This window comes from Platalea leucorodia (genome assembly GCF_965183815.1).
Source record: "Platalea leucorodia genome assembly, chromosome: 12".
NCBI lineage: Eukaryota > Metazoa > Chordata > Aves > Pelecaniformes > Threskiornithidae > Platalea > Platalea leucorodia.
The window spans coordinates 6,645,879-6,659,814 of NC_138834.1; the positions used below are offsets into that span (position 1 = coordinate 6,645,879).

Here is a 13,936-nt window from a genome sequence, read left to right on the forward strand (position 1 = left end):
CTTCTTTCTACTGCTTTGTGACCTAAAGGACCTAGTGCCTCCTGAAGATACTCTCTCTTAATGAGAAGCAGAACTTGTAGCTGTGCTCGATTAGACTTGGCAGTGGAAAGGGTCAGTGTTGACTGTTGCATAAATTAAATGGTGGAATCATCAGCCTGAGGTTTTAATGAGCAAATTGTTTCATAAGCATGCAAACAATTGATTTGTTGCTGTTTTCAGGTTTGATCATTCCTGCAAATTGCGTATCGCCCCTTGTAAACCTCCTGTCAACGTCAGACCAGTCTCAACAGCTTGCAGTACAACAGCAGCAGATATGGCAGCAGCATCACCCGCAAAGCATCACCAATTTCAACAACGCATAAGAGGACAAACTACAGGTGTTGACTTTGGTGTTTGAGGAAAAGGCTGTAAAAGCATATCACTTGCATCAAAATCAGGGACAGATTCCAAAGAAATATAACTTTTTCAGTTCAGTTGTGTGCTCTCAAATACTTTGGGAATAAAGAGATCTAAAAAGGTTGGTAGAACTGAAAGCCAGCAGTTGTTTATGGTGGTGCATCTGTCTTTCCTTATGCTCTCTGTAGTGCTTCCTGTTTGCTTTTACTTTTGGCCTTTTAAGCTACAAACCACAATTTGTTTGAAAATGCTTGAAAATCCCCAAGCAGGCTTTATTTTTAACTTGTCATACAGTGCTCAGGGTTTAACGCAGTGCATCGATGCCATTGCTGTGGGAGATATCCTTGAATGCATGTATTGAGTATATATATAGAAAAATATATATTGGGTTTTTCTCTTCAATTTATGAGTTTATAAAAGCATGAAACCTAGAGGTTGCACATCATGCATTCAGGTTCCTTCCCAGTTTCTGTTTGACAGTGCATGTCTTTGGAAACGGGCATGGACAGGATAAACACACGAGACAGGAATTCGGAGAGAAACACAATCTTAGTTGTACAGCATTGGTTATTGCATTTTTATAGTGTTTATACCCAGGTGTTGCATTTTTTTCTGGTTCTCTCCTGGGGGTTATATATTTGAGTCTACAACATGTTCTTTTTGTGATAAACATCTTAAATTAAAATGAGTTCATTTTTAATGTATTAATGGTATTCCTAATGTGTACTGCAAAGATGGCTGGATGCCTGTTTTCCTTAAATTGAAGCATTTCCTTAATCCGAGGTGGTTATGGAAACTTAAGTGCAAATTCACTTCCATCTCGCATACAATCTTATATTTTTTACTTCATTAATGTAATTTAATTTGTCACTTGTAAGATGAAACCTTACTTGAGCTGTAAATTAGAGAATGGGAAACACTTGAGGGTTCCGCTGTATGTGCTGTTTCTGTTACCCAGTAACTTGAATACTGTTTAATATGTTGTAAGACATTGTAGAGTTTATCTGGAGCTGTTTAAAAGAAATTGTAATGTACAAATGTGAATAGTCACTTATCTATAATATGGGTAAGTTTTGTTTTGCCTATAATAGTAGATGTTTATAAGAAAGTGAAGGACAATGTTTGTCATTTCTTGCTTGCACAGGTTGCACTATTGAAAAATTGAGATTGTATAAACCTGTCCAAAAAAACTACAAGATAATGATCTTGTAGATGTCAAATAAAAGTTATTGTACTAACAAGAAGTGGAGTCTTGTTTAGGCAATCACTGTACTCCAAAAAAACTAACAAGTCTGTACAATTGGAATTTGACAGGACTTGGCATGTTCAGTCTGCTTTAACCAGGCTTCTGTCTTGTAGGCCAACTACTTCAGCTCAGCTCGTTAATGCGGCAAGAAGTAAAGGGTGTTTAAGCCTTGATGCACATTTTAAGTAAGGTTCACCTGACAGAGCCGCAGCCCACCGTAGCGCATGTCACTTCCGCAAACGCTCAGGGAGCCAGATTCGAGTCTCATAAAAAGCTTTCCCGTAAGTAACGGGGCCAGAAGTTCCACAACTTCAGGCTGAAGCAAGCTCCCTTACCCGAATTATTTCGCTTGAGCTTCTGTCAAGGTTCCCGCTTGTCAGGGGAGGAATTGTGCCTGCTGTCCTCGGCTCCCAGTCCGAAATGGTGATGGGTATGGATCCCCCTGCACACGCTTGTGACTAACTGGAAATACAGATCTAGAATAAATCGGCGTGCTCCCTAGTGCCGTAGCGCCTGCTGTGTCTGGGTGAAGCACTTGTCAGGCAGGTGGTAGGTGTGTGGGGAGTTTTTGAGTCCTCTGGGAGTAAGGGGAAGCTTGCCCGAGTGCTGTGATTATGCCCTGGAAAACTGCAGACCACAGACAGGGTGTGGGGGAGGCTGTTCATGTGTTTCCTACCCTCCGCTGGATGGATTTGGCATCCGTTCCAGGAAAAGTAATGGGATTTGGAGAAGTATGTTGACAGATTACTATTGCAGCAGGTAGTGAACCAAATTACTAATAACACAAGCTGTGTGTGGACTTTGCTGTCTTTTTTTTTTTTAATTATTATTATTTGGTGTAGAAACTTCTGCCATCTGAGATGGTAACATATTTTAGACCTCAGTCCTCAGTAAGGTGGTTCTAGAAGTGGTAGGTTCACAAATAGTGATTATTTTTTTTTTTTTAACGAGTCATTATTTAAATAAACTTTAGTTCCTAAGTGCTCTTCTCAGCCTGTTGTGCTAACTGTGGCGGTTGGGATGAGCCGATACTGAATTGGATACTCCCTGTATCGATAACCAAAGCACTGCTTTATCTGGGGAGCTGAGAGCACATGCGTTCGCCTGCACCCTCCTGAGCTTCCCCCGGGCTTGTGCCCCCCGGAGGGCAGAGACCCGGTCCCTCAGATCCCTTCCCATCCCAGAAATCCCTTCCCCCACTTGCTCTCCTTTGCCTGCTCTCCGCTGCTTGCCACCATCGATGCCTTGGCTTTGTCCTCCAGTTACTAACACACCTGCAGCCGCAGCTCCCGAGTGTTCTAACATCTTACAGGTTAACGTCAAAAAAAATGAGCCTTCGAGCTACAGAAACATTTTCTCTTGAAAATTTCTGCTCGGTGGTTTGGGTGTGGCTTTTTGGTAGCAGTTTGTTCCTTGCATGAGCTGCTGATAAAGCTTGGGGGAGAGAAGGAACATAAATAGCCCTGTGGATGGGATAAGGAGCAGCCCTGCGGTATCCTCTTGCAGCGCTGCCCATGAGACAAACATCCTCGCGGGCAGGAAAAAGGAGAGACCGATAAATGACCAGGCTCGGCAAGAGCCGTCTCTGTATTTTTTCCTACTTGTTTGGCATTGATCTGCTTCCTACAAATCACCTGAAAATGGATATAAAATTTATAAAGGATAAATGTTTCTGATGATGGGGGCAAAGCCAAATGTAAACTGGTAGTAATGTCTGTACCGCGTGGGTTTTGGAAGCATGCTGTAGAAGGGGAAGCTACATATTAAAGCTGACTTGGGAACTGAAGGGATAAAATTTGGGGTTTTCTTATTTAAACTGTCTCTTGACAGCAACTAAATTTTGACTTGCTAACTAGTTTCATACTTAAGATACGTCTGACACAGTAAATGCAATTATAGCCCGCTAAAAACCCCCTCTGCACAGCAAGTTTTCAATTTTTTTCCCCAGTCGCTGTACGGTCGGTTGGGAGCGCACACCTCTGGCGCGGCCTTCGAGCTCCCCAAAGAGGCCAGCTGTCTGGTCAGCGCGTGGCATTTTCGTTGTAAATGAAGCAAGCTCTGCAACCTGTAAACATTTGTCAAGTCAGTTATCACCGGGGTTTTGTATTTTTCTTTTGCGTTTGGAATGAGCGTCATTCGGATCCCATCGCAGTCTGTACATATATAAGAAAGAGTATGTATGTATATAGAGATGTTAAAGGCTACTGAATTATTGAATGTAAATAACTCTTGTTTTCCTTTGTGGTTTTTTTTCTTCATGACCTTCCCAAGATGTATTCCTATTTTCTCAACCTGCCAAACAGGCAGTTTGTGTGTACTTTGAAATATACGTAGCATATATAAAACTTCCAAGGGATGTCTGTGTACGTTGTAGATGTTATATGTTGTCATCATTTTCTTTTCAAATCTATCAATTGTCTGTCTTCCATGATCCCTTTGATACTGTGTGGTTTTATTCTATATTTTTAGCGTATAATGCATTTTCTTGAGAGAAATTGATTCCCGATGTCTTTCGGTGACTGGTACTATTCACTTCTTAGTGCCTGTATCAGAGAGAAACAAATCTTTGAATTTTCACGTAGTTTGTTTTCGTTAGTCTTTTCAGCGCGTTTCAGATCTTAAGCTTTAAACCTAGATACGTTTCCATTTTCTTCCACTTCTTAGCAGCTCCGGTTTGCATTCAGTGAGCTCCTACAAGTTCTAGAATTAACTGCATCAGCGATAGGACCTGCCCGCTCTCCTGACGTGTAAAAGTATGATTGCTACATTCATATTACATGTTAACTGTCTTAAAAGCGCTCTAGAAAGGCGGGTAATTTGAGAGGAGAAAAGATGCATCTATTGCAGAGTATTTCCTGGGAGAGTTTTGAGCTTCACGTAATGTCTAAATGTGCAAAACGGAGGTAACGGAACTTTCTTGCCTTTGAAAAAATGGTACAGATTTTTAATTGCCGGATAACAATACATCTATTTATATCAAAGGTAGAGATGAACGAGAAATCCCTTGACTTGTCTGTCTCTTATTGAGCCCTTAAGCTTCCAGCAGCTGTCACGCAGGCTTCGCCCTCCTCCCCTTGCTGGGCAGGGCTGCGTCCACGCAGTTGTTCCCCGAATTACGGGGTTTGCAAAGTCCGTTGGCTGGAGAGTCAGTGCAAGAAGCGTCCAGCTGCAAAGGGCAACCCAATCCTTCTGGTAGCTTCTGTGGTCAATACAAGCTTTAACAATGAATGTGGAGAAATAACGGGGGTGGTTTTGTCCCGTACTGGCAGCTGCAGCGTATGGTTCCCTGCCACGGACGCTCGTGGTAAAGACTGACAACGTTGGCAGAAGTAATAAAGTAACGCAACCGCAAACATGCCTGAGTGCGGAATGAGCCATGGGAAACCTCGAGGGCTGACGCTTCGGCTGAGAGCAGCGTTGGCCTCGTTTGCTGCTTAGGTTGTATATTGAGTTTGAAAAGCAACAACTCTTTTTAAGGTGAAAAACACGAAGGAGGGAAGAAAAGACTGGAAATACCAGTGTTTCTCCGCCACAGTTACAGCTGCCGAGGGCAGATTGCCTCTAAAAGCTTACGCTAAAAGAGTGATAAGTAAAACCTAGCAAGAACTTACTCGGTTTTGATGTACTTCACTGTTTCTTAATTGGTCCAAAATAATTTCTGAGTGGACACAGTTTGAGGCAGAAATAAGATTCAAGAATAGGAACTGGACAGGTTGGAGCCGAGGCCAACACTCCTATAAGGAATTTTTCGCCTGCCGCGTGGGGAGCCGATACCGCGGGGTTTCGCGGAACGGCACGCCGCGCGTAAAGGATGCTGAGAGTAACGGATCTGGTAACCGATATAGCAACACATCCGGATTTAAGCAGTGTGTTTTGTTTGCAGAAGTCCCGCAGTGCTTAAACACCTGAATCGACGTGTTAAGTTTTATTTTGTAAGAGCTAAGTGTGGTTAGTGTTTCTGAACTTAGGTGCGCTTAGGGCATAACTTCAGTGAGACGGGTCACCTGTGGAAGAGCCGTTTTCCTATCCTTGATTGGCACTGGGAAGGATAAAGAGACATTTCAGCTGACATTTCTGATTACATACGTATTTATGTGTCTACTTTCTGATTTGGAGAGGATAACCAGTAAAATGCCAGATTCGCTGCAGGCGCATAATGGCATTTTTATTTGCCAAGTCATTTGATTTATGTTTCAGTCGCTGCCATAAAGTCCCTACTGCGTTTTATCTGAGGGGGGTGGCCGTCGCCGTCGCCTCGCCACCCTCCCGCCGTCCCGCGGAGGGGCCCTTCGCGCCCCTGCAATAACTTTCGCTCTGAGACTGCCGCTGCGCCAAGGCTCCGCTATTTTTTTAAAGTTGGGCTTTGCTATTGGTTCTTCTTCAGTCCACACCTTTCGTAGTCCGACGGGACAGAACTCCAAAGACGCGTAACATTTAAGATGAATTGTATGTGTTCTTATGGCCTGCCCTAATTGGAAACGTTTGCCAACCTTAAAGACGTTATCCTCCGGCGCAGCGTTGCGCTGCGCGTCCCCGCGTTCTCCGTCAGCAGGCAAGGCCTGTGCGTGCCAACCGTCCTCAGACAAAGCGGCAGAACTTCGAATGCCCGGCAATAAAACATTGCAGCAATGTTTAGAAAGACTTACGCTCACGAAAATGACAAACCGTGGAACGCGATAATTCCTTATTGAGTTCTTTTTTTTTTTTTTTTTGGTAAAAAAAATGTGAAATAAATTAAACCGACTGCTACTTTGGTTTTTTTTTCCCTTTTAATTTTCTATTGTGGAACTTCTCCGCATAGGTTGTTTATACTGGAACGCCTTTCAGCAGTCCGTCTGCATACGTTAAACACATTCATCGTTGCTCCATTTTAGGATCCTTCAGACCAGTAGAAGTCGCGTTGTAATAATCCAAACATCTTTTCTTTCAATCCATTTAAATACCTGGCACTTAACCTGCTTAATTTCACTGGTTAATTAAAGTGGCTTTATTGGTAGTTAAGAGCAGATTCACGGCATTCTTTGAATGCTAATTGCAATGATCTCAAACAAGGGAGGAGAGTTTATAAAAACGGTGTCAAGATTGGAAAGTACCAACTTCTTCATATTCTACACGTAGCATGCAAGTCTCTCTCCTTTGTCCAAAGAGCAAGTTTGGGATAAACAGCCTAATGTAATCTTATTTTTGTGAATCGTGTTACATTGACTTTTCTTCTCATTTTCCCCAAATCTGGAAAGGTGATGATGCCAAGTTCTCAGCAATACATGAAGATGCCCAACCCTCAGAATTTAATTATTCATTTTCATAAAGCAGTAGACTTTGTTCTGTAAGTAAGGGAGAAATGTCTTAAGAGAGGTTTTGGTTGGCTTTTATCCAATATGTAAATAATACACCTTAAAAGTGCCAGAGAGGCAGCTTGTGAGCTGTCAGCTTCTACCTTTGGAAGTCCAGGTCTGGTTTATATGTTCCTTCCTTCCACGTTTATAAGCTGGAAGAACTGACTGTGCCTGCTAAATATACAATTAATTGCAGGGCATGAAAGAGAGATCTGTATCGGCTTAGCCAGAGTGACTAAGTTAAATCATAAACCAGGGTGCAAGTGATTTAATTCCTCCCGGGTAAGGTCTCCCCTGAAGTTACTTGGAGTGAATAAAAACGTAGATGTGAGCAACGAAACAGTGAAGATCTGAGCCTGCGGCCGGTCTCTGCAAACCGTCCGCAGCGTTACCCTCTCCGTGCAGGAGAACCGGGCTTTGGGAGCGGGCAGCGCTCGGGGTCGGGACTCCCCTGGCGACAGCTCCTGCCTGCTTTTGTGAGGGGCCCTCCAATTTTCCCATCCCCAGCTTGGGTTTTGGGGCTGCAAGGTGGCTGCTGAGCCACGTGCGTCCCGCTGGCCCTGCGCTGCTTTCCAGGGCGGACTCCAGCAAAACACTGGTGTTTTCTCCCTTCCCTGGGAAGAGAAAAGCACGTCCCAGGCCCGCGCTGCTGGGGAGGGGAGGATGCCACGGCCTGGCCTGCCCTCCTGAAAGCCCTTTTGGGCCGGTGGACCACACTTCAGGGCCTCGGGGGCTCTGCCTTTGGCTCCGTGTTCGATCGCTGGCAAGTCTCAGCCTCAGACTGCGCTATTTAAGTTACGGACGACGCTGTCTCCTGTGACGAGCGTCTGCCAGGGCTGTAAATCCTTCACATCCGGGACTGTCCCTCGCTTTCCGCGCGCACACGTAGAGCCCCCGACGGGGCCGGCGCGGCAGCTGCCAGGCTGCGGCGTCTGCCGGGGCGGCCGGCCGGCCGGCGGCTCCGCGGGGAAGACCCACAGCGTGCCTGCTCCAGAGAGACTTGGGGGGACCCCGCGGCCTCCCCTCCTTGCTTCTGTAGGGAGTGAAGAAGGGGTTCGTAGGCAGTATTACAGGGCAGTAGGCTGCTGCTGTCACCCTTCAGGTAGATGTTTAGGCAGAGTTTGATTATTTGGCTGCCTAAAAATATTTCGCATTTCCAAGCCTGTGGGCATCACCCCGTCCCGCTGCCTCCGCTGGGAGAGTGAAATCCAGCAATCGGCACTGCAAGACTCCGCACCCACACGCTCGCCGAGCTGGGCACAGAGGCTTTTACACCAGCGATCCTCGTACGCAGACACCAGCTTAGCAAGAGACGTCTTCAGGGCTCTCACTTTGGCATCGAGGGGTGTCCTGGGGCAGGAATCCAGCAGATGTGTCAGACTCATCCTGGCAAAAGCCGTGTCTGAGGCGCTGGCCTGGGCGAGGGAAGGCAGCGCCGTGCCCAGCAGCGTCAGCCGCACGGTGCCTGAGCGGAGACCACCGAGGAGCCGCCCGTGCCGTGCGCTGCCCTCCGCGATCAGTGCTGTTGTGTCGCTGCGATTTACCCCCTGGTTCTCCTCCTTCTCTCTGCTCTGTGCTCTGCTCCCCCCGCCCCGAGTTGTTGTGAAGCTCCACATTCCTTTCCTCACAGTCATTTCCATTTTCCAGCCCTGGGCTTCGCTTCCACTCTCTCCTCCACTTCCTTTGCTCAAATGACCAGTAACAAAACAAACAGGGATGCTCCCATCGGGCTTTACAGCTGGCGTCGCAATGAGGGACAGAGGCGTTTTGTGCCCCTTGAGTATTTGTTTCAGGAATAGGTCTGCTGACACTCGGTTTGCACTTGGAAGGTTTTCTGTGAGGCTCAACCCCAACGTGTCCCTCCAAAAGGCAATGGGGTTCCGCAGCCACCGCAGGTGTCACGTGGATGCTTATTTCACACGGGCGCAATTGGATTAGGGCATTTGGGTGTCCGACACCGGCCCGCATAGGGGAAGCACTTCAGGCGAGCCAGCGCTCAGCTTTGCTGCGGATTCCTCAGCTCCTGGATGCAGAGCAGGTTCAGGAGCTTTCCCAGACAGGGCTGGGATGAAAGCAAGTCTCCAAGCCTCCTCTGCCCCAGCCAAAGGGTGGGGTATTGCCTGCCCCGGGCCCGCAGCCGCGCAGGGCGGGAGGCAGAGGCAGGGCCCTGCCGCAGCCCGGCGGTGCCAGCTCACTGCGCCCTGGGCCGCGCCGCCCTCCTTGGCACAGCCTTCAAGGGCTCCGGAGTGGGAGGGTAAGGAGAGTCCAGCCCGCAGGGCGAGAAGGGAGAGTCCTTCCAGGCAAACGGAGGGAATCGGGCAGGGTGGAGCGCTCGTTTGTCTGGAAGGAGGATGCAGGGAAGCCCTGTAACGCGGGGATAACGTGATAATCCGTCCCTGCAAGCAAGGGCAAGGAAGGGGGAGCCCCTCGGCCCGAGCCCCCCGCCCGGCAGCCCGCCTGGCTTCGCCCCGAGCTCGGCAGGGCAGGGAGAGCTCTCCCGCTGGCTGAGGGGGGCTCGGTAGCTTTATTTGCCTGTTCTTAACAAGCAAAACGAAGCTGTTTCCTTTCTGCTCTTATTTTCTTTGCTGGTTTTCATTGGAATCTGGGCTGGTTTTGATATTGGTGCCTGGTGCTTGTTTGCCTGGCAAACTGCAAAGAGGAAAACTCTCATTAGAGAGATTCCAGGCCTGTGCTTTTGTGGCTGAGGGCTTGGAAACTTCTCATTCCCGCTCTGTGGTCCTCTAGGGAGACCTCCAGCCGGAGCAGGAGAGAGCAGGCTTGCTTACTTACGCTATCTCAAAGGTAAACCCAGAGTCGCATTAAGGCCTCTTTATCTTAAACATTTCCCGTCTCTTCCGACAGCTTTACAGGTGCGATTTGCTTTTTCTCCTTCTGGTAGACGCCATCGCTAAGGCAGAACGTCCCCCTCAGAGATGGAACGAGCCTGGAATCGGCTCCTCAGCCCGCAGGGCAGCACCCGCGCGGCGATGCCGAGCAGCTGTCTGCCTGGCAGGGCTGTTCCACTTGGCAGCCAGACAAAGGACTCAGGAGTAGGAGGAAAACAAGGCTGGGAGGGAAAGTCGCTCCAGATAATACGGCATCTGGCCTGGGAGGAACCATCTGAAAGTGGGGAGAAGGGCTCGGCTGGGAAAAAGTTTGTCTGGGAGAATTTAAGGGGAGAGCCTGTCCGGAATAGGCATCCAAACTTTGAGGCGAAATTGTTGCGAGCCTGTCTGCTGACGTGGGCCAGGCGCTGGGAGAGGATTTCCTGGGGCCTGGCTCGTGGCTGCTGCCGCAGCGCTTGTGGCTTCGGCGCTCTGTATCGCAGCCCCCCTTGCAGAGGGTCTCGGAGGGCTGGGGAGCAATCCGGGGCTTCCAGGGGTATTTTGAGGTGTGAGAAGAAAAGGCAACAGGGTAGAGTTGGGGAATTTGTGTTTCTGTTCAGGATTGGGTGCTTCTCCTGCATTTTGGTGAGGATGGGGCAATAAGCAGCAAACATCAGCCAAAAAGCAGATGGCGGTGGGGGGACACCAAGGGCTGTCAGCTCGCTCTCGGGAGCAAAAAGGGCAGGAGGGAAACCTTGTACCATCAGCGGGAAGCAGTTGTAGGGAACAGAGGCAGGACGAGGCAATAAGAAGGGAGCAACAATGGTGCCAAAAAGCATAAAAGGCCCAATTTTCTCTCTGTGCCAGTGGCCCAGGCAGCCCCAGGAGCGTGCGAGGTGGCCCCGGAGCAGGGCCTGGGGAAGGAGGGCTTCTGCACCAGGAGGTGCCGGCTCATTACGATCCCAGTAAGAAAGGTACTCGGCTCCCTAAAGTATCTTTTAAAATGCTGTTTGTTAGAGCTGACACTCGCGTGCCTCTACCACTTGTGCTCTTCAAAGAGGTTAAACCTGCCTTCACTCAAGAGTTCAAAAGCTTAATGTTCAGCCTAGGCCTATCAAAGACTTTCCACTTCATTTTGGATGCTCATCTTAGTTTTAGCACAAGAGAGCAGTTTGGAGACTTGCAGATTAAATTAGCGCTCAGAAACTTGTAGGTGCCTCTATGACTATTTTATGTATGATGCTGGATCCCTAGAAATGTGGGGATAAGTATTAATTACCATCTCCCTCCCGAAAAAGGAACAAACTTCCCCTTGCTGCTAGCCGGGTCTCTGCGGTGGGTAAAGGACAGAACATCCCCAAGTCACTCAACTCATTAAACCTGACAACAATTAATTACATTGAAATTAATGCCCAAATGTAATGTTTTACACGTCAAAGACATGCCAGGAAAAAACAGGGTCTTGCTGTGCCGTCTTTAATTCTTCTCATTGTTGACTTAATCCAAGATGATAAGACACAAGCCTAGTTTGTGCTCTCCGTTTGCAGGTCTCCAAGAGTTACAGCATAGCTCTGCAGACACTGGTGGCTCTTTCGCTTTATTTCCAGATAAAAGGGGACAAACAAATTTGTCTTAAAGCATGGCCCAAGGCCCCGAGCTCCACTGCCAGCGCCTTCCGACATCCCGCTTTGCATGTGTGTTCCTTACACCCTCGCCAGAGGGGTACGGCATCCAGCCTCGCAGAGCTTTGGGAAGGGAAAACCTCCTGGAGATCAGTCAGAGCTTGGCTAAGCAGGGGCTGGAAGGCTCGCTCTGTGGAAACACTGGCTGCTGAGTATTCCCAGCGGTTTGGGAGGAGCAGAGGTGAGAAAGTCAAACCAGGAGAGCGAACAGAGAAACCACAAAGAAAAGAAAAAGAGGAGGGGGACAGGGTGGATGTTGCAGATCTTACGCAACTGAGAAGAGGGAGCCGTACCTGGAAAATGCATCGTCTGCGCTTGCAGATGAGTGAAGAGCAGGCACCTCTGACCGTCCATCCTCCCTTGCTGAAAAACATAAGCACACACATTTCTTCTCAAGTTAGCGTGGAGAAGGCTTGAAAATGCCACATGTGTGATAAAATGGCTCTGCCGTATTTCCTGCTCTAAGACTTGGCCACTTGGTGATTAAGAGCTGCTTTTGCTGTCAGTAAACAAGACTGTGCCATCAGTCTGCAGAGCAGGGACCTGCGGCTTGCTGCAGCCAGCCTGGCGCGTGCACGCTGCTGGAGCCGTAGTTGTTACCCTCGATGCAGGGTTTGCGTGTGCAGAACACAACTCTCAGCGGTGCAAGCCATGCTCGTGACGTAAAACAAGTTTAAACTGCAGGCAGCCCCTCCGAGGGAGCTCGAATCTGTGGTCACCCTGCTAAACAGTCGGCCCAGGGCCCAAGCACGGCGGTGGTTTTATTCTTGTGGCCGCACCTGGTTCAAAACAACGGAAGCGAATCCAGAGAGCACATGGCAGATAGGAAGAACGTGCAGGTACTTCCTACCCAAGCCAGCTTCAGCGGTGTCTGCAAAAAAAAAAACCCGAGAGGCAGCTGGTAAAGTCGGCTGAAGTTTAGGTAGCGCCTGAGGCCAATTTACCAGGGCCTGGTGTCTTGTGCCACCGCTGCTGCCTGCGCCCGGAGAACTGCAGAGCAGACGGAAAATACGGAGGTGTGGTACTGCTGGGCTCCCGCTGGCGGGAGAAATAAGCTGGCCCTACGTGCGTGACCATCTCATCAAGCCGGACCCTCACAGTTTGCTCCAAAGCTCGCAAGGTCTTGGGCTAGCAACAGGATAATCTTTACAGGATCGTTTCCTTATCCCCCCTTCCCTCCTGGAATATTGTGTATTTTGAAGCGGTCATTATAAAACCCAAGCAAAACACAGGGGATCTTGTTCTTTGCAGTTTTTTAGAGTTGGTGTAAAGCCGTGAAAAACACGGCAGGCTCAGAACACTCCCATTTCGCACTCGCTTGGTGTGACTGTAAACAACCGCACAGCAATGGAAAATCCCAGAGCGGCATGCCCCTGGCCTGCAGGGCTTCGCGGGCCTTCCAGGAATCAACAGAGAGGCAGTTATTTACAAAGCTGGAAGTGAAGCTTTAGGGATGCAAAGCTCTCACTCACGCAGAGCTGGATGTGAGGGTTTACCCGTGCCATCTTTCAGGACTCTAGTAAGAATTACACAGTTAAAGATTCAAGCACCAGTGTGAAAACGTCGTCACTGAGCGTGTAATTCTGTGCCGGGGGCTCTCGCGTCCCCTCGCTAACGGAGCGGAGCGTGGATCCGTCGGTGTACGGACAGTGTGCGCCACTCGGGGATTCGCCACGATAGCTGGAGTCGTCCACTTGGACCGGAGATAAAATACCAAACCGTAACAAGATCGTGTACTTCAATTGGTACCAGTCGTAATTTTTAGATGTTTCTTTCATGCAGTTTGCAGTCGCTAGGACGTGAGCCGGGGGGGTTCAAAGGCTGGCTCGCTTTTCCCTCTCTGCCTTAATTCTCCTTTATGCTGAGGAAATCATCTCATTGCTCCGTGCCTGTTTCCAGGTCTCCGCAATGGAGGTGCTACCTGCCTCCCTCTGCAGAGCAGCCCGCGGTGAGAGGACGCTACGGGCCTGAACCAGCGTCGCTTGGAAGGAATTTGCCCCTGACTTCCAAGGAGCAGGACCAGGCTCTCTGCGTTGGCATTCAGAGCGGTATATCGCCTTGGATAGCCATTAATTAGCAGGGGAAGTAAAACTTCCAACTACCTGGCCGATCTCAGAGTGGCTGCTGGTAGGATATACACGTGGGTCGTTCTTGTGGGGCTCAGGCTGAGCTGGGTACTGGCGGAGAGGTTGTCCGGGCCCTGAGCAGTTATATTGGTATAAACCTGCAGTAACGTAACGTTTGAGATTAATTGACAGAAGGAGCAAACCGGAGTATCTTGCAGTGAAAAGGATGAGTTCTGAACTGGCATACGCAGGCTGGAAAGCTTCGTAATTTAACCTGCAAATTTAATTTTTTTTTTTTTTTTTGTGGGGAAGTTTTACTGCTGCTTGCAAGAAGAAAATGAGTCAATTATCAACGAGATTCATATTTATTTGTTAATCTCTCAGA

General features: G+C 48.6%; 1 protein-coding gene across 2 annotated transcripts in view; it reads left to right on the forward strand.

Annotated features, from left to right (window-relative positions):
• Window positions 1–6,283, forward strand: part of SBNO1 (strawberry notch homolog 1) — a 37,892-nt gene extending 31,609 nt beyond the window's left edge. The window contains exon 32 of one of the 2 annotated variants that reach the window (XM_082325149.1): window positions 220–6,282. In XM_082325149.1, coding sequence (XP_082181275.1) covers window positions 220–362 — 143 coding nt within the window. In that variant the 3' untranslated portion in view covers window positions 363–6,282. Of the gene's footprint in view, window positions 1–219 lie in introns of both variants that reach the window. The other variant, XM_082325150.1, reaches the window with a different exon arrangement.
• Window positions 6,284–13,936: the final 7,653 nt, after the last annotated feature.